Source organism: Oncorhynchus mykiss, chromosome 28 (genome assembly GCF_013265735.2).
Source record: "Oncorhynchus mykiss isolate Arlee chromosome 28, USDA_OmykA_1.1, whole genome shotgun sequence".
In the NCBI taxonomy this organism is placed as follows: Eukaryota; Metazoa; Chordata; class Actinopteri; order Salmoniformes; family Salmonidae; genus Oncorhynchus; species Oncorhynchus mykiss.
This window is the reverse complement of record NC_048592.1, coordinates 29,094,648-29,115,988: the sequence shown is the minus strand read 5'-3', so window position 1 is coordinate 29,115,988 and position 21,341 is coordinate 29,094,648. Positions and strand designations below refer to the sequence as shown.

The 21,341-nt window shown below is 40.3% G+C and overlaps 1 protein-coding gene across 1 annotated transcript; it reads right to left on the bottom strand.

The window, feature by feature from the left end:
• Nucleotides 1-10,219: 10,219 nt before the first annotated feature.
• LOC110508870 (T-cell acute lymphocytic leukemia protein 1) lies at nucleotides 10,220-19,305 on the bottom strand. Its single transcript, XM_021589740.2, has 4 exons — nucleotides 19,118-19,305; nucleotides 17,058-17,594; nucleotides 16,272-16,360; nucleotides 10,220-12,383 (listed from the first exon to the last, which is right to left on the bottom strand). The coding sequence occupies exons 2-4, from the start codon at nucleotides 17,531-17,533 to the stop codon at nucleotides 11,890-11,892; spliced, it is 1,059 nt and encodes a 352-aa protein (XP_021445415.2). The 5' UTR covers nucleotides 17,534-17,594; nucleotides 19,118-19,305; the 3' UTR covers nucleotides 10,220-11,889.
• Nucleotides 19,306-21,341: the final 2,036 nt, after the last annotated feature.

Below are 21,341 nucleotides of genomic sequence, written 5' to 3'. Positions count from 1 at the left end.
GAGAGAGAGGGTTGAGGAGCAGACTTGAAGTGCTGGGCATCTTGTTATGAAATAATTAACTGAATTAGGTCCAGAGAATTATACCTTGAAGGAGCAGCTTCTATTGAGGAACTTTGAATGTCCTTTAAGCTAGCAAGCTAACAAGCTTGTGTGAGCAGAGGACACCAGAATTAAAAACATGTCTTACCCTTTTGTAGTTAATAAATCCAACGTGAAACGTGATAACTAGGCCTATATTATCCTTAACTGGCATTGAAAAATGTTTGGATTCAACTGTTTCTGTCTGCTGACCACCTGAATATTTTGCCTCATATTTGTACACTTTCACTGTTCATGAGATATTACGTCCATTCTCAAGAGAAGCAAGTTTTATCAAAACTGTGTGTGTGAGAGAGAGAGAGAGAGAGAGTTGGTCATAATAAACCTGATCTGCTAAATTATTACCATAACTTCGATATAAAGTAGTGTACAAGACTGGCTTCCTGTTGACAGTCTTGAACTCATACATCCAATACAAACCATAAAAGGAGTGACATCGCCACCTGTGGGTAGAGAATGAGAAAAAGCGTCTGTCCACCATTTCTATTTGTGTGTGTGTGTGGTGTTTCTGAGTGCATAAATGCTTAATTTGGTTGGGGGGCCCCCCACCTCGCAGGAAAGTTAATTTCCTGCAATGTTACAGATTTTGTCATAGGGCGTAGAGAAAATGTTGCAGTTTTAAAGCAAGTTTCCTGCAATTCAATACATTTTGCCATGGAGCAGAAAGAAAAAATGTGCAGTTTTACAGAAGGTTTGCTGCAGTTCTACTCATTTTATCATGGGGTGTAGTGAAAATGTTACTGTTTTAAAGGCCCAGTGCATGCAAAAATGTGATTTTTCTGTGTTTTAGGTGGAATACTACTGTAAAATTGTGAAGTTTTCCCTTCCCTAGTCAGACCACTCTCAGACAGTCTTATCAAAATACTTGCTTGAGAAATTGCTCTTTGCTAAGAAAAAGCAATTTATTTATTATTATTTTTTATTTCTTTATGTAAATTTTTATTGAAAACAATCTCAGTAAGGTACTTACAGTTGAAGTCGGAAGTTTACATACACCTCAGCCAAATACATTTAAACTCTGTTTTTCACAATTCCTGACATTTAATCATAGTAAAAATTCCCTGTTTTAGGTCAGTTAGGATCACCATTTTATTTTAAGAATGTGAAATGTCAGAATTATAGTAGAGAGAATGATTTATTTCAGCTTTTATTTCTTTCATCACATTCCCAGTGGGTCAGAAGTTTACATACACTCAATTAGTATTTGGTAGCATTGCCTTTAAATTGTTTAACTTGGGTCTAACGTTTCAGGTAGCCTTCCACAAGCTTCCCAAAATAAGTTGGGTGAATTTTGGCCCATTCCTCCTGACAGAGCTGGTGTAACTGAGTCAGGTTTGTATCCCTCCTTGCTCGCACACGCTTTTTCAGTTCTGGCCACAAATTTTCTATGGGATTGAGGTCAGGGCTTTGTGATAGCCACTCCAATACCTTGACTTTGTTGTCCTTAAGCCATTTTGCCAGAACTTTGGAAGTATGCTTGGGGTCATTGTCCATTTGGAAGACCCATTTGCGACCAATCTTTAACTTCCTGACTGATGTCTTGAGATGTTGCTTCAATATATCCACATAATTTTCTTTCCTCATGATGCCATCTATATTGTGAAGTGCACCAGTCTCTCCTGCAGCAAAGCAACATGATGCTGCCACCCCCGTGCTTCACGGTTGGGATGGTGTTCTTCGGCTTGCAAGCCTCCCCATTTTTCCTCCAAACATAATGATGGTCATTATGGCCAAACAGTTCTATTGTTGTTTCATCAGACCAGAGGATATTTGGTACCAAAAAGTACCATCTTTGTCCCCATGTGCAGTTGCAAACCATAGTCTGTTTTTTTAATGGCAGTTTTGGAGCAATGGCGTCTTCCTTGCTGAGCGGCCTTTCAGGTTATGTCGATATAGGACTCGTTTTACTGTGGATACAGATAATTTTGTACCTGTTTCCTCCAACATCTTCACAAGGTCCTTTGCTGTTGTTCTGGGATTGATTTTAACTTTTCGCACCAAAGTGCATTCATCTCTAGGAGACAGAACGCATCTCCTTCCTGAGCGGTATAACGGCTGCGTGGTCCCACGGTGTTTATACTTGCGTACTATTGTTTGTACAGATGAACGTGGTACCTTCAGGCGTTTGAAACTTGCTCCCAAGGATGAACCAGACTTGTGGAGGTCTACAATTTGTTTTCTGAGGTCTTGGCTGATTTCTTTTGATTTACCCATGATGTCAAGCAAAGAGGCACTGAGTTTGAAGGTTGGCCTTGAAATACATCCACAGATACACCTCCAATTGACTCAAATGATGTTAAATAACCTATCAGAAGCTTCTAAAGCCATGACATCATTTTCTAGAATTTTCCAAGCTGTTTTAAGGTACAGTCAACTTAGTGTATGTAAACTTCTGACCACTGGAATTGTGATAAAGTGAATTAGAAGTGAAATAATCTGTCTGTAAACAATTGTTGGAAATATTACTTGTGTCATGCACAAAGTAGATGTTCTCCCTGACTTGCCCAAACTATAGGTTTTTAACAAGAAATTAGTGGAGTGGTTGACAAACTCCAACCTAAGTGTATATAAACCTCCGACTTCAACTGTAATTGTTACCCAGAAATTATAGTTAGATAAAAAGAGCTGCATTGGACCTCTAAAGCAAGTTTTCTGCAATTCTACTAATTATGCCATGGGGCAAAAAAATAAATAAAAGCTAATTTACAGCAATGACCTATTTTGCCTTGGGGTGGAGAGAAATGTTTACAGTTTTAAAGCTAATTTCCTGCAATTCTACACATGTTGTAATTACTTATGCCTTGTTAATATGATATCTGAGTGAGAATGACTAACAAAATCAATAGGGGACCTGGAGGTCAAACAGCAAAGAGTCTCCTCTCTCCTGTGTGACATGAAAAGCAATAAGTGATCGAGGAGAGTGTCAATTCGTTAGTAGGCGAACAAAGGAGTTTGCGCCCATCATCGATGACCTACTTTAACAGAGGATGCACAAGAGTATCCTGGCAGCGGTAAGTGTGTAAGTGTTTTAATATCTGCCACACCCGCTTTGAATCAGCTGTTGTTTTCTCAAAGGAGAAAGCATGCACACATTTAAAAAACATTACACTACTTATCCTTTCATCTATAAAATGTCTTGCACAAGTATTTTCATTTTTTCTTTAATCACTTTACACATTTATTTTGGGATCTACCCCCTTAAACGTAATACGCCTGAGTGGAAAAGGAGTCTCATTTCATATGAGTTAATTTCCCTCGTTTCCTCTCCTCATCTCCACTTCTGGATTATCTTTGACCTTTTTCAAAAGCAGGCGAGGAGAGGACGTTGGAGAGAGGCGATAGGAGTCGAGCAAATTCAACTGAGATTCTCCCCATGAACTCCCCATTACTCCATTATGTTACCTGCTTAGAGTTGGATGGAGTGAGAGAAGACCATTTTTTATGAGATGTACTACTGAAAAAGGCATGAAAAAAGTAAAGCATAATTCCACCAGACAAATTCAATATTGAACTTTAACAGCCTGTTATATTCAATAAAGTGGCCTTTAATATAGACCATATGGAGAATGTTCCTCGGTGCACCCTCTGTGACTTCTAGGAAGATTTGAATCGACTTGACCGCAAAATGTCTCCAAGATTTCCCATCATTGTGAAGCCCTAGTTATACTCTTGGTTTGTCAAAATAATTTCAGAAGATTGTTATTTATGTCATGTGATTAGTGATTCATTTATGTCTGTCCCTCATTTTAAGGTCAACCCTGTTACGTGAACTGAACTCTTGTTTTAATATGGTGAAAATATTCCTTTCAAAAAAAATAAAAAAAATAATCTAATATTCAAATCACAGTGTGAAAGCAGGTGAGCTGGTGGTACATTGGGCTGGATGTGTCAATGTGGAGTTCATACATGCATAATCTATGTGTATAAAGTAGTTGTTGTGGAATTGTTAGGTTAGATTACTCATTGGTTATTACAGCATTGTCGGAACTAGAAGCACAAGCATTTCGCTACACTCTCATTAACATCTGCTAACCATGTGTATATGACAAATAAAATTGTATTTTATTTTATTTGATCTATGAGCAGAGTTACTGTTTTACCTCAATTAGCCACGTAATCCCTAGTTTGAAAGCCACTGTTTTCTGCTAGCTCTGCTGTGGCATTTTCCCTACATTTCCCCCCACGTGGGCCAGCCCCCTAGCAATTTAAGTTCCAGCCAATGACATCCAGCTCCCCACCAACTAGCAAGAATAAAACAACGCAGAGAGAGAGAGAGCAATGACATGGTGCATATATCTGAACATATGTGACTTGCTCTCTCATAATCAGTCACATTGACCCCAAAACACATTTAGATTTGTATACACTGCTGGAAAGAGGAGATGCTTAGCTTCAAAACAATGTATAGCTAGTTTCAATGGAGGTCTGTCACCCTTATGAGCTGTTCAGAGAAAATCACCCCAGAAGTTTGTTGTTGGTTTTTAGCATGGCGCCAATTGCATTCTGCATGTCTCACTGTATGAGACAGTGTATAAGACTTGTTATTTGGCATCACTTGTAGCTGGCTTGCTACTCATTAACAGTTGACAAGATAATGTGCTAGCTAGCTGGTGTTTGTGCTTGTGCTAGCCAGCTAAACAGCTAGTTAGCTAGCTTGTCAGATGACTTGTCAAATTAACTTGAACTCCAATTACCATTTTACTCTTGTCAGTGTTGTTTTTAATCAACTCCCTTGTCATTTTACACTTTTCTGTCTTGTTTTAAATAAACAATCAACTACAGAAGAGTACATTTCGCTTTCAGTTGACCTCCTTTGAGTTATAAGGGTGTAAAGCCTTATTTGAATATTTCTTAATGTGTCACATTATCGTGGTTTACAATGTGAAATCAATTCCCTGTTGGAAGCCTATTTGCAGGAAGATATACAGCACTTTTACATCACTCACACCTTCCATTAAGAATACTTGTCAGAGTAGGGAAGAAAATACAGTACATGAAGACTACCTACACCATGTAAACTGGAACAACTATCTCACCTACGGTTGCTATAAATCCAACCACTTACAGATTGGATTAGTTTTTTTTTTAAATAGACCTTCCCTTTTGTCCTCAGAACAGCCTCAATTCGTCGGGGCATGGACTCTACAAGGTGTCGAAAGTGTTCCACAGGGATGCTGGCCCATGTTGACTCCAATGCTTCACACAGTTTTGTCAAGTTGGCAGTATGTCCTTTGGGGTGGTGGGCCTTTTTTGATACACACAGGAAACTGTTTGGCATGAAAAACCCAGCAGCCTTGCAGTTTTTGACACAAACCGGTGCCCCTGGCCTAGCACCTACTATCATACCCTGTTCAAAGGCAGGTAGTCTAGCAGTTAAGAGCATTGGGTCAGTAACCGTAAAAGGTTGCTGGTTTGAATCCCTGAGCTGCCTAGGTAAAAAAAACATGTTGATATTCCTTTGAGCAAGGCACTTAACCCTAATTGCTCTGGATAAGAGCATCTGCTAAAATGCACTTAAATATTTTGTGTTGCCCATTAACCTTCTGAATGGCACACACTCACAATCCATTTCTCAAGGCTTACAAATCCTTCTTTAACCTGTCTCCTCCCCATCTACACTGATTGAAGTGGATTTAATAAGTGACATCAATAAGGGAACATAGCTTTCACCTGGATTCACTTGGTCAGTCTGTGTCATGGAAAGAGCATAATGTTTTATAGACTCAGTGTATACACATACACATATTCCTCTTCTGTAACGGTCACTGAATGGTGTCTTGTCTCATTTAGCATTCAGCAGGATATACTGTAATCCTGGATAAATAAGTGTTGTGTTGGGATGTGTTGTGACATGAATATCATTAATGCAATGACTGTTATCTTAGCAACTTAGTTAACTATGTTGAATTGATTATGTGATTAAATGAATCGTGTAACAATTAACTCGGTAACTTGGGGCACCACAGGAAAACTTATTGAACAAGTAACTAACTCCCGAATTAAACTCTTATAAGATGTACAGTATTTTACCTCATATCAGTCTCATTCTGAATGTCGTAATATTCTATAAATCTGCACGAACCCCAGTCTACATGATGACAGCGATACACAAATTGGCTAAATGATTTATTTACGAACTAACTAAATAATCACACAGAATGACATAAGCACACACAGGATATATTAGACGCTTATTTGTTTGAAACCTATCACTCGTTTGTGTCACACTGCTTTTCTTTATCTTGGCCAGGTCGCAGTTGTAAATGAGAACTTGTTCTCAACTAGCCTACCTGGTTAAAAAAAGGTGAAAGAAATAAAATCAAAAACTAGATGGTTTCATTTCAAAGAGACAAACAATTACATTTAGTTGCAAGACGAGATACCTCCGCCTCACTCGCAGAGAAAAAAGTAGCAATGCAAGTTTTTCACAGTCAAATTTTAACAAAATAACTGTACAAGTTCTACATTTGTGACATCAATATTTAAAAAAAGATATACTGTATAATAAAAAAAATTGCAATTCGGTAAAATGAGATCTGGGCTCTGGTCAAATGTAGCGCACTGTATAGGGAATATGGTGCCATTTGGGATGATGCCTAACTCTAACCTAACACTATAGCATGACGCTAGATTGATGACGTGATGAATTGATATTTTAAACAAGATGCAAACTTTCCATTTTAACTAAATAATGGATATAGCATTTTCGCACCAAACCAATTGTAAAATCTCAAATCTATGAATTAATCATCTGAGGACAGTAATATTTTACACACACATTTCTTTTACCAGGTAAGTTGACTGAGAACACATTCTCATTTACTGCAACTACCTGGGGAATAGTTACAAGGGAGAGGAGGAATGAATGAGCCAATTGGAAGCTGGGGATGATTTGGTGACCGTGATGGTACGAGAGCCAGATTGGGAATTTAGGATTTTTTTTTTTTGCCCGTTTAACGTCCCAGGCAAAAGACAGCACCCTACACAGGGCAATGTCCCCAATCAGACCAAAGGAAAGAGTGCCCCCTACTGGCCCCACAACACCACTTTCAGCAGGATCTGGTCTCCCATCTAGGAACCAACCAGAACCAACCCTGCTCAGCTTCAAAAGCAAGCCAGCAGTGGGATGCAGAGTGGTATGCTGCTGGAAAATAAAAAGGTATCCTGAGTGGCACAGCAGTCTAAGGCACTGCATCTCAGTGCTAGAGGCATCACTACAGACCCTGGTTCGATTCCAGGCTGTATCACAACCAGCCGTGATTGGGAGTCCCATAGGGCAGTGCACAATTGGCCCAGCATTGGCAGGGTTTGGCAGGGGTAGGCTGTCATTGTAAATAAGAAGTTGTTCTTAACTGACTTGCCTAATTAAATCAAGGTAACATTTTAAAAAAGGTACCATAAGCATTCATTTCTGATGAAAAATTGGATTAGAAAGCATTTTGGGAATAAACTCTTCAGTTGATGCTTCATTCACTTCACCCTCACCTCTGTTGTATGGTATTCCTAAAATTATACTTTGTTCGGGGGATTTACATGTTGCATTGCATATTCAGCATTCAACACAAATACAGAAGTTGGTGACTATGAATTTCATAGAATGAAATATAAAAAAGAAAACAGTGTTACTCTCTGACACGGTCTTGTCTCCTGCATACAGTACTGTCCCCTGTTCTGTTTCACCTAATGACATTGGAATTTACAAGAAGTCACAAGATTTTCCTGTGGATATAGGTTAGTCAATATATCCACAGGAAAGTTAAATTAAATAAAATGTTCAAAGTACTGGTAATACATTCAGATTTCTATCACCTGAAGCATGCACAGAGCAATGTAAACAAGTGCACGAGCTAGGCAAGTATGCATGCATCTCGTGCATGTATTTTTTATATTGTATGCATGCTTCAGGTGATAGAAATTTGAATGCATTACCAGTACTTTGAAAAGTTGATGTAATTATACTTTACTGTGGATATATTGTCTCACATCCCTACCGCCAAAAGGACCAACCGCACAGACAACCAGTAAGGTAAGTTAAAATATAATTTTATTCAACATTCTGGCTTGTAGTAGTTGTGAGGAAACTTTCTTGATTCAAACGCTAATTTCTGCAGGACGTAGAATTCAATGTAATTAAACATTGAGTTTCCAGGCAGTACATGACCCTAAGCATGATGGGATGTTTCTTGCTTAATTAATTCAGGAACCGCACCTATGTGGTAGCACCTGCTTTCAATACACGTTGTATCCCTCATTAACTCAACTGTTTCCTTTATGTTGGCAGTTACCTGCACATCCAATACAAGCCATAAAAGAAGAGACATCGCCACCTGTGGGTAGAGAATGAGAAAAGCGTCTTTCCACCATGAGTTTTGAACCATCCTATTTTTCCAGGTAAATTAAAAGAGATAAACCATTTATTTGTGTGTGTGTGTGTGTGTGTGTGTGCGTGTGTGTGTGTGTGTGTGTGTGTGTGTGTGTGTGTGTGTGTGTGTGTGTGTGTGTGTGTGTGTGTGTGTGTGTGTGTGTGTGTGTGTGTGTGTGTGTGTGTGTTGCTATACTGTATACTGTGTGTGAAAATATAAATAACTGCCATGGTGGTGTAGGCAGTGTAATCTGTACCCAGCAGGCTGGATCCCCACTGTGTGAGAGTCAGTGTATTGTTCCTGCAGCGCGTCAGATAACAACTCATCAACATACAGAATAATTTGGCTGCAAGAGACACTCTACCATCCATCTGCTCTGAGATGATAAATACACACACACATGCGTGCACACACACACACACTTACCCTGTCTTTTTGTCACTCTTTCTCTCTCTCTCGCTCTCTCTCTCTCATACACTCTTTTTAGATGGACAGTATGACTATAGTCTCCAGTTTGCAGGTAAATGTATGTTAGGCAGTCCAGTCACAGAGCTAGTTATGGAGGTCACAGTCCAGTCACAGAGCTAGTTATGGAGGTCACAGTCCAGTCACATAGATAGTTATGGAGGTCACAGTCCAGTCACAGAGATAGTTATGGAGGTCACAGTCCAGTCACAGAGCTAGTTATGGAGGTCACAGTCCAGTCACAGAGATAGTTATAGAGGTCACAGTCCAGTCACAGAGATAGTTATGGAGGTCACAGTCCAGTCACATAGATAGTTATGGAGGTCACAGTCCAGTCACAGAGCTAGTTATGGAGGTCACAGTCCAGTCACAGAGATAGTTATAGAGGTCACAGTCCAGTCACAGAGATAGTTATGGAGGTCACAGTCCAGTCACATAAATAGTTATGGAGGTCACAGTCCAGTCACAGAGATAGTTATGGAGGTCACAGTCCAGTCACAGAGATAGTTATGGAGGTCACAGTCCAGTCATAGCCGCGGAATACTGGAGAGGTCCTAAAACACCTGGTTGTCTCCCCTTTCCTAGAAACACTGCACTTTGTTTTTGTGACGTGTGCAAGTGGAGCAAATATCACAATAATTCATACAAAAACAGAAACATATTTTTACTGCAATATTATCGTTAAGTAAAATGATTGATACAGCGATTATGCATTATATGTAGCGTTTATGCATTATTACTTTGTCTGTGGTTTACTTTTTGGTTTTGTGTCGCATCATCAATGAATAACTCTCCATGTTGGTTGTGATTGTTTGGTAATGCCTCAGACAGTCTGCGAGTGTGGAGAATCTAAATACTGTGAACCACTTTCACAATGGCAGGATATCCTGAAGGTCACTGAGCCATGCTGACCTTTGCAGGAAGTTGTCACTTGCTTAGAGGAAGTGAGGATTCCAGACTGGAGTGGGAGTGTTTTTCATGCCTTGTGGGGGGTTATGGATTTACTTCACATTGCTAGGCAGTAGGATGTGTTACAGGGAGAGATTGGTCCATTTGAGATTAATTCAGCTTTAAAATGTAAGAACAAGTTGTTGTCAAATAGTCCTAACATATTAGTTCCATAGTCTTAATTCTATATGGGTAATGATTCCTGCGAAATAAGTGAATAAAGAAAAATGCATAACAAAAATGTACAAATCTGTGTTATAAATATGATTGAAAAAATGGTCTAGTTTATAACCCACAATTGTCATGGTTTACAAAACACATAAGGAGTATTTTGTATGGCAGTATTTTGCGTTTTTGTGTGTTCATTTTATTCAGCATTTGATATAAAAGTCATTGCATATAGTCATAGATATATTTATCATACAACAAACATGCTTTTTTACTAAAAACAACAATGTCCCTTTGCTTTACTGTAGTTCATAAAATAGTAACCAAAGGTACCAAGATAGGCTACTAAATGTCTGCTGAAAAAGCAGCAATCAAATAACCAAACAACAGGGATGTGCGCCTCACTGTTTACTGACATAAAACCGCTGATGTCGTTGCTAATCCCAACAGAGAAAAGGAGGGCATATTAAGAAGGTGATATACTAAGTGTACCATACCAAATCACAACTGCATTACGTTGAAAACAAGATTGAAATAGAAATGTATAATATACAAAATGATTGGGTGAGTCATCATACGATTTCATTGGACCTCAGTTACGGAAATACTATTTGTACCTCTTGACAGGAGAAATTGTCATTTATTATCCACTGGTATCTGTAGTTGCTAGTTACCTTGCTGCACATAAGTCCATCATCTACATGCTATGGCAGTGTGTCTCAGAAATCAGATTGTACTTGATATGTGTGTGTGTGTGTTTGTGTGTGTGCAAACGGTTCACGGTCAGTTGCCATGTTACTCAGGGGTGTTTTACTTAATGCTAATCAGTAATGTTTGACAAAAAAGTATACAAATAAGGTACCACATTTATATCATTATATGTGTTTGTCATACATGTTCTAGAGAACATGTTGTTTGTCCACTGTTGAATGAATGTAATCAGGAGCACTGAGCAGAATCTAAAAAAATGTTTTTAATTCCTGAAAACCCAGTTAAAATATATAAAACTGCCTAATCACATCACTTGACATGAACCACTGTAAAAATATTTTGGTAGGTAATGATATATGTGCATGTTTGACAATGTGTTGTGAGTGCTAAAACCTTAAGATAACACATTCTCAAGCAAATAATTGTCTTTAATGCTTGTTTAAGTGTGTATTTTATTGTGAGGATTTGACATCAAGCCATTGCTATCAGTGAAACAGCTATGCTGTTGTCATGTTGTTGTCGTAAACTTGACTGTTCAGAAGAGTTAGAATGCCCTCATTGACAACTGGCAAAGTTGGATCCTAACCCAAGGTGAGAACATCCCATTGCCATTTCCTGGTGTAACCTCCATTGCGTCGCCTCATGGTACCATGGCATGAGTGACTTCTATGATGATGACATAGGATGTATACTTCTCATGACATGATAATGTAACAGAAGCACACTGTATTTGAACATTCACAACTCAGGAAATATGAGGTGTTCCTCAATCCAGGTCATAGACAGCATTAAAAGCATGCAGAATTTACAAGTCTTTCGTTTTGTCAACCAATTGACCAAATAAGGACCATACCAAGCAAGCTGCCATTGGATTCAGAATGAGCTGATTAGAATCCTGACGAAGTGAAATTCTGTCATCAGCATGCTTCCAGAACCTAAAGCACTGCTCTTTTGATGAATCTCAGAGATGCTAGGACCCTTGTCATCCATATTTAAGTCATCCCTCTTTCAGGGAAAAAAGTCAATCCATGTGTTTTCCTGTGGTCCACCATCAACTCCGTCATCATCAACTCCATCATCGTCAACTCCGTCACCAACATTGTTATAACTGTCACCACCAATATTATCATCACCATCATCGCTGACTGCCACTGTCTTGTGGACGCACGTTGCGTCGCAGTTCCCTACCGCGCGGGGCGGGCACAGTCCTCTGGCCTGTGGGTGAGTCCCGGTCCTCGGTGAAGCTCTCGGGGCTGCCGTCCCCATCTGGCAGACTCCCGCAGCTGGACCCAGGCGACAACGTGCCCTGGAGGAGCAGGTCGTCCTCCGTGGCCAGTCCCACCACGTCCTGACGGGGCCCCTGGGGTTGACCCTCACGGCCCCCCACCAGAAGCCCTGTCTCGTCGCCCACGGCCACTGTGCCCCCTCCGTCCTGGTCATCCAGCAGGTTGGACAGGAAGCTGATATACTTCATGGCCAGACGCAGTATCTCATTCTTGCTCAGCTTCTTGTCCGGTGGGTGGGTGGGGATGAGCTTCCGAAGCTCTGAGAATGCTCCGTTGACGTTCTGCTGCCGCCAGCGCTCCCGGCTGTTGGTGAAGATCCGCCGTACAATCTTTGGCTGGCCAGCTGGCAGAGGAGAGGAGGAGGAGAGGAGGATGGGGGAGGAGGAGAGGAGAAGGGGAGGAATGGGAGGAGGAATAGGAGGAGAAGGGGAGTGGAGAAGGAGGAGGAGGAGAGGTGAAGGAGGAGGAGGAGAAGGATTAGGAGGAGGAGGAGGAGAAAGGAGGAGGAGAAAGGAGGAGGAGAAGAGAAGGGGAGGAGAAGGTGATCAGGAGTAACGGGAGAGATACAGGATGTAGGAAGGGAGATGCACAAATGAAAAGTAAGACTCAGTCAGTCCAAATGTTTTATCATGTCAATTTCATTGTTAAAGTCAGGCTTGCTTATTCTCTTAACTCCTCCACAGAAGTGGACACTTCAGATGTAAGTTTTCCTCCTCACGAGGTAAATTAAAAACGATAAGTGATGAGAATGTGTTAAAACCTCTCTGGGATCGCCAACAGCCAGTGAAAGTGCAGGGCGCCAAATTCAAAACAACAAAAATCTCATAATTACAATTCCTCAAGCATACAAGTATTTTACACCATTTTAAAGATACAATTCTCGTTAATCCAGCCACAGTGTCTGATTTAAAAAATGCATAACAGCGAAAGCACCACAAACGATTATGTTAGGTCACCACCAACTCACAGAAAAACACAGCCATTTTTCCAGCCAAAGAGAGGAGTCACAAAAATCACAACTAGAGATAAAATGAATCACTAACCTTTGATGATCTTCATCAGATAACACTAATGGGACTTCAAACCAAACACGCTAACAAAAGGAGGTATTTGGACATGAATGATGAACTTTATCGAATAAATCAAACATTTATTGTGTAACTGGGATTCCTGGGAGTGCATTCTGATGAAGATCATCAAAGGTAAGTTAATATTTATAATGCTATTTCTGACTTCTGTTGACTACACAACATGGTTTGTTTTGGTCTCTGAGCGCTGTACTCTGATTATTGCATGGTTAGCTTTTTCGGTAAAGCTTTTTTCAAATCTGACACACTGGTTGCATTAAGGAGAAGTTTACCTAAAGTTCCATGTATAACACTTGTATTTTCATCAACATTTATGATGAGTAGTTCTGTAAATTGATGTGGCTCTCTGCAAAATCAGCGGATGTTTTCAGAACTACTGAACATAACGCGCCAATGTATACTGAGATTTTTTGATATAAATATGAATTTTATTGAACAAAACATACATGTATTGTGTAACATGAAGTCCTATGAGTGTCATCTGATGAAGATCATCAAAGGTTAGTGATTAATTTATCTCTATTTCTGCTTTTTGTGACTCCTCTCTGTGGATGGAAAAATGGCTGTGTTTTTCTGTCAATAGGCACTCACCTAACATAATCGTTTGTGGTGCTTTTGCCGTAAAGCCTATTTGAAATTGGACACTGTGGTGGGATTAACAACAAGTGTATCTTTAAAATGGTGTGAAATACATGTATGTTTGAGGAATTTCATTTATGAGATTTCTGTTGTTTGAATTTGGCGCCCTGCACTTTCACTGGCTGTTGTCATATCGATCCCGTTAGCGGGATCTCAGCCATCTGGAATCATGTAGTAACCAAAAGTGTTAAACAAATCTAAATATATTTTATATTTGAGATTCTTCAAAGTAGCCAACCTTTGCCTTGATGACATATTTGCACATTATTGTCTTTCTCTCAACCAGCTTCATGAGGTAGTCACCTGGAATGCATTTCAATTAACAGGTGTGCCTTGTTGAAAGGTCATTTGTGGAATTTATATCCTTCTTAATGCATTCGAGACAATCAGTTGTGTTGTGACAAGGTAGGGGTGGTATACAGAAGATAGCCCTATTTGGTAAAAGACCAAGTCCATATTATGGCAAGTACAGCTCAAATAAACAAAGAGAAATGACACTCCATCATTACTTTAATGAAGGTCAGTAAATCTGGAAAATGTCAAGAACTTTAAAAGTTCCTTCAAGTGCAGTCGCAAAACCCATCAAGCGCTATGATGAAACTGGCTCTCATGAGGAACTTCACAGGAAAAGAAGACCCAGAGTTACCTCATCTTCAGATGCTAGGTTCATTAGAGTTACCAGCCTCACAGCCTAAATTGCAGCCAAAAATAAATGCTTCACAGAATTCAAGTAACAGACACGTCTCAACATCAACTTGATAGGAGAGACTGCGCGAATCAGGCCTTCATGGTCGATTGCTGCAAAGATACTGCTACTAAAGGACACCAATAAGAAGAAGGGACTTGCTTGGGCCAAGAAACACGAGCAATGGACATTAGACCGGTGAAAATCTGTCCTTTGGTCTGATGAGTCCATATTTGAGATTTTTGGTTCCAACCGCTGTGTTTTTGTGAGACACAGGGTAGGTGAATGGATCCCTCATGTGTGGCTCCTACCGTGAAGCATGGAGGAGGAGGTGTGATGGTGTAGTAGAGCTTTTCTGGTGACACTATCAGTGATTTATTCAGAATTCAAGGCACACTTAACCAGCTTGGCTACCACAGCATTCTGCAGTGATACGTCATCCCATCTGGTTTGCTCTTACTGGGACACACTTTGAGATGGTTTGGGATGAGTTGGACTGCAGAGTGAAGGAAAAGCAGCCAACAAGTGCTCAGCAAATGTGGGAACTCCTTCAAGACTGTTGGAAAAGCATTCCAGATGAAGCTGGTTGAGAGAATGCCAAAAGTGTGCGAAGTTGTCATCAAGGCAAAGGGAGCTACTTTGAATAATCTCAAATATGACATATATTTTGAACAGCCACACACAAGCCTAAGATCACCGGAGCAGTGGAAACGCGTTCTCTGGAGGGATGTATGACGCTTCCACCATCTGGCAGTCCGAAGGACAAATCTGGGTTTGTCCATACACAAAATGGTTTGTTGAGATCGGTGTGAAAGAACTTGACTGGCCTGCACAGAGCCCTGACCTCAACCCCACCTTTGGAATGAATTAGAACGCCGACTGCGAGCCAGGTCTAATCACCCAACATCAGTGCCCGACCTCACTAATGCTCTTGTGGCTGAAAGCAAGTCCCGGCAGCAATGTTCCAACATCTAGCGCAGGGCTGCCCAACCCTCTTCTTGGAGATCTCCTGTCCTGTAGGTTTTCAGTCCAACCCTAATTAAGCATATCTGATTCAGCTAGTTAAAGTCTTGTTGAGCAGCTAATTAGAAGATTCAGATGTGTTCATTTAGGTTTGGACTGAAAACCCACAGGACGGTAGATCTCCAGGAAAAGGGTTGGGCAGCCCTGATCTAGTGGAAAGCCTTCCCAGAAGAGTGGAGGCTGTTATAGCAGCAAAGGGGGGACCATCTCCATATTAATGCCCATGATTTTGGATTGAGATGTTCGATGAACATTCTTTTTGTCATGTAGTGTATTTTCCAAAGTTGTTTTTTAGATATTGGTACATGAAGCCGATTAACAATATCGGCAGCTCACGCCAGAAACTGTGGGATGCATTTGAGAAATAGAATATCCCATTGGTGCATGCCATTCTCTTGGAACACACCCAGCCTCCCTTAATCCTCCAGTTTACTATGCAGCAAAGCCTTGGCATGGCAGCACCTAACTCCCTCCACCCTCCCTTTATTCTACAACTGCATTTGACTGTGAGTGGGGGATAGAGAAAATGAGATGCAGTATATTATGTTTCTAAGAAGCTAAAACCATAGACATCAGATGTATATTTGACCATTTCAGAAGATTAGGTTTAGTTAGGAGTTCTCTAGAGAAGTTGGTGGTCAGTAGACTATTTTATTAAATACCTGCCCCTGTTACAGCCATGCCAGGGGATAAATGGAATGGGATGACGTTGGGATGAGGAGAAGACTGCAAGCAGCAGGAGGACACAGCAGAGTTGCGTCTTACCATACTTAGAAAGATCTAAAAATGCGCCTACCCTCGTCAAACTCAACCTCGTAAGGCGCTGGGCGGTGCTTTACCCTGTTGCTGGGGTACATGCAGTATTGTTCCGACTCTCCTCCAAGGCTAGTGACAGAGAAAATATATGAGGCACAGGTGACCATAGACACACACAATTGACACACAGGCACATATAGGCTATAACAGCTCACCAATATGAGGTATGAAGCAATACCTAACTATTTCATTAAATTGATAGCCTAATTATAGCCTCTATAATATATGCCATTGAGCAGAGGATTTTAGAAAAACGACTTTAAGTCATGCATGCATACATTTTCAGGATGGATGGTCACGGAAATCAAACCCACTATTCTGCCATAGCAAGCACCATGCTCTACCAACTGAGCTACAGAGGACCACAGATGGTCTCAGTGTCCCTACTCACAACCAAAACACATCATCTATGTGTGAGTATAGGCAGTAGACTAACCTGAAATCCTCCACATTCAAATGAGTTGAGGAAAAGACTGCAATTAATCAACACAGGTAACTTAGAAGTAAAGGCACTGACAGATACCCTTGTGAAGGTAGATTAAGCCAATAGCCTAGATAACAAGTTTCTCATTTATTTTAATTTTTAGGTAGACTATAAACACGTGTTGATGTATGCCTATCGGTAGGCCTAATACTGTAGGCTACATATGACGGTGAATAACATAGGCTTATAGACTATATTCTTTAGGGTGAAATAAACCTATCAGGAAAACATAACATTTGTTTCAAATGCATAAAGGCTATTTGATGTTTTATTATATTTTACCTGTTGATTGCGGAGAGAGGTGGCGCCAGGTTGTAGAGCATTGCTCGCGCTGGGAGAGGGAACGCGTTTGGGCTCAGCTGAACCATTCGGGCGTCGTTCAGTGCGTCTCGGTGCGGCAGAGGCAACGGCACGGGTGGTCTGCGAAGCTCCGTGATCGGTACCGTGAGACTGTCCGTTCTCTGCTGTCCCGCCTTTATATCGTCTCTCCTCGAAAGCTCGATTACGGGTACTTCCCCTTTCAGGTCAAGAGCGTCGTACGCGGTTTCCTTGGCAACGCCGTTGAGGATGATGGTCCGGTTGCGCGGGTCCCGCAGAGGCGCGTCATCTGTTTTAACCCCCTCCCCTGGGAAGTTCTCCTCCTTCGAGTCCTCCGGGTCTTTGCATCCATTCCCCCTGATGATGGAATCCTGCTTCAGTGGGCTGCACGATTTGGCACCGGGACTTCCAGGACAAAGCTCCGGCTTAATTTTTTCCATAATTTCATCACGTTGTAGTTATGCCCTGCCTTTCCATTAATCAGCTGTCGAAAACACCACACTATGGGGCAGAAAAATATTTCGTAAATAGATGCATGCGATAACCTAAAATAAGACTGATCTATAAAAAAACGTGTTTGATTCTTCAAGTCAGATTCAGATTCTAGACTTTCCCCCGTCATTTCATCACTCCATGACTCCATCATTATAAATCTGTTATTATGCTGTGAAGGGTCGTGTGTATAAAGCCCCACATTTTAAAGAGAGAATATGTTGATTTCGTTTAGTCTAGAAATAAGCAAGAAAATAACCCCTAAAATGCAGGCATCTGCACATCAAATTGTTACTTGTTTTTGATTCAAAACGGGTGGTGCATCTCGTCATCAATGTCCCAAATAATCATCACCAACACGTTTCCATGTCATTTTGTAGGATATGGTCGAGATACTTATTTTCCACATTTTGGATTAGCCCCTAAATAAATCCTAGAAGGCTCACCGAAGGGTTGTCTATTATGAAAAAATAGGCTAGTTCTACTTCTTGAAATTCTCCGAATAGCTATGGACATCTTTGAGTGCACCACATTGAATATGTTTGAAAGAAGAAGAAATACATTCAACGCGAATAACGAACAGGCCTACAAAGAATATGAACAGCACATTATGAGAGGTCAGTCAAAAATAGTATTGAATTAACTGCTTTTGATGGTCATTCGTTCGTGTTGTTCTTTGAAGTCCTTTCCCCCTCAAACAACTGTGCTTTTACTCGTACATTACAACCTGACCAAGGCCTATGGGGCAAGCATTCAATGTGGCATTTGAAATTGAAATTGGTGTTGACGTTTTCAAACATTACTTTTTATTCAAATCCTCTAACGTTTTTATTTTGTTGTTGCAAGAAAGGCCACTTGAAATGATATATTATTATAGGCCTATCTAATTTAATGTATTAATTAATGTATTATTAACAAGAGAATAAGTGAATAGGATTCTTAAAAATCCCTAATCCAAATGCCTTTATAACGACCCTATAATGTTTTTTTTTCCTCTCTCCCACAGTTTAAGCAATAGCCTAAGATCCAGTACAGACATTTGGAACAAAGGTTGGCATAACTGAGCTTTTGTAAGAATTTTGGATGTATTTTTCGTTCCCTTTCTTGTTTTACGGTATAGGCCTAGACGCTGTAGTATTGAAGTGTGTAGCCTACCATAACTCAGAACAACGAAGAAACCACAAGGCAATCTTTTTTAACTGTAGGCTAATAATACAACCTACCAATGTCAATGAGACAATGACAATAAATATTTATATCCATACAGATTAAAATAGGCCAAAACAATCCGTTTTAACCAATAGCCACATAATTATTTAGGCCTAGGCTAATGAGCCTATAATTGTGGGGAGGGGGGGGTTAAATCTGAGAAAAAATAATAGGCCCTATAGCGTTTCTAATGCTTCCCAAAGTGTCCAAGGAACGAACAATAACGAAAAAGCTCCTCAAACACACTCCTAATTGGAATTCAAAATAATTCGCGTGCAAAGCAGGCATGGAAAATGAAACATAGATGAATTGTATGCGCTTACCGTTCCCGACGTGTTGTTGATGTCAGTGTGAAAGTGGAGCCATTTTGTGAGTGGGTCATCCATGTCTGAGTTTTTTTTGTGCTGGTGAAGTGCAGTGTGGAACTGGAAGTGAGGTTTGAGTTATTCCTCATTGCGTCCAGGACGCCCGCTCAGTTTGTGCAGCGGAACACGACCGCAATGTGGCCAGGCGAGATAAGCGCACGGCAGCGGCCTCTTCGTTCCCGATAAGACCCTAAACCCATTATTTATGAAATGATTCATTATTATTTGGCTGTCGTAGGCTATATAGGCTTGTGGAGGGCAAAGCATAAAAAGATATGGATGCAACTCCAGTAACTACAACGATGCGAGGAATAGGCTAAAGGTTAATCGAGGTGATTACATGTTTCTGATCCAATTTTTTTTCCCTGGAAAACAAACAAATATGTATTTAAGGTATAATATGTTTATCTTTGTCGTGCATACGGCTTAAGGGCATATCAACATTAGGCAAAATAACCCTATAATTTATAGAGTAAGCCTGATAATAATAGCCATATAATAATTATAGCCTAATAATCATAATGATAATTATACATTTCAGTTGAATTTAGGTCTAATCTCTATTATATTCGTTAATAAACAACAATACTTTGCTACATTTTTGAATGTACAAATGGATCCAATATCAAAAGACTTCTGATAGGCTACATAAAAACAATGACACTATGCCTATGTATGGAGTGGCCAGACCTGGGATTCATGGCAAATTTAGCGGGTCTCCCCCGGGGGAGACACGGGTGAGAGAGATAAACCCATATCAGCTCCATTCCTCGGATTAGTGAACGGAGAAATCAGCAGTAAAGCGCCATCACCGTCACTGGATGACATATAAGGGGTTTCTCGTTTGGACAAAAGTTCGGCCTATGTCCTCTCTCCTCCAATACCAGGAAACCGATAAGTGGTCGAGGAGTGTGTCAATTCATTAGTAGGCAAACGAAAGACAGCCCTCCCCTCTTCGATAGCCTCTTTGGCAAGGAAGCACAAGCATATACTAATGTGGAAGAGTTTCGATACTGTATAGTGTTCGGGCAAAAAACAAAATATGCACCCCTTGAGGTCCCGAGGACCGAGTTTGTAAAACGCTGGCTTAAGGGCTTCCGTAGAATAGAGGTGGATAGAGGCTTATTGCTTAACTAGGCCTAAGTTAAAACACTTGGCCAATAATATATGTGTATTCTACAAAGACGTGTTGAGAGACATTTAATATTCAGAAACCTTTATAAGTTTCAAACTGCGGAGAGAACCTAATCAGGTAAAGTTAAACAGAACACCTGGAGACACCTGAGCCACTTGCACTGATAATTCCTTCCTCTGTTTTAGCGACTTGTGAAGTTGACTGTCACGACCGAAATAATATCACGTGCTTTTAGATCACTGGTCACAAGCATCATAGTGGTGAAGCAGACTGAGAACGCTGTTGCTGCAAAAAGAGAAAAACAAACAGCCTATTTCCCAACGAATTTCATTCAAGTCAATAACGTGATCGCAGAATGAGACACTGCCACACAAAACAAATAAGAATAACATAAAATACCTAAATGTTGAATAACTTTTGAGAATCGATTTTTACCACATTGGTAGTAGACCTACTATGAATGAGCTTTTTCGACAAAGTTTGCAATTTGATTCCTTCATGTTATGACAAGGTAGGCTTTGTGGTGGGAAAAGGTAGACTAGTGGGTTGCACAGAAATGGGGTAAATTACCAAATATAAGGCCCTAATGTGCATAGAGTAAGTGCAAGTTAAGGCAACTGGCAATTCATAATAAACAGATGTCATTTTCACCTTTGACACAATAGGCTATTTATTGTGAAACGCACAATAATCATTATACAGTCTTTATTTACAGTGCCTTCAGAAAGAATTCACACCCCAGAAAGAAATTACACCCCTTTTTCACATTTTGTTGTGTTACAGCCTTAATTTAAAATTTGTTAAATTGAGATTTGGTGTCACTGGCCTACACACAATACCCCATAATGTGAAAGTGGAATTATGTTTGTAGACATTTTTACAAATTCTCAAAAAATGTAAAGCTGAAATGTCTTGAGTCAATAAGTATTCAATCCCTTTGTTATGGCAAGCCTATATAAGCTCAGGGGTAAAATGTGCTTAATTAACAGCACAAGTCACATAATAAGTAGCATGGACTCACCCTGTGTGCAATAGCATTTAACATTA

Coding starts and splice junctions, on each gene's coding strand:
- LOC110508870 (XM_021589740.2), bottom strand. CDS start 17,533: ATGGAAAAAATTAAGCCGGAGCTTTGTCCTGGAAGTCCCGGTGCCAAA. Junction 16,361..17,057: donor CCTCTCTCCGCAATCAACAG/GTAAAATATAAT, acceptor CTCTGTCACTAG/CCTTGGAGGAGAGTCGGAAC. Junction 12,384..16,271: donor CGAGGTTGAGTTTGACGAGG/GTAGGCGCATTT, acceptor CTCCTCTGCCAG/CTGGCCAGCCAAAGATTGTA.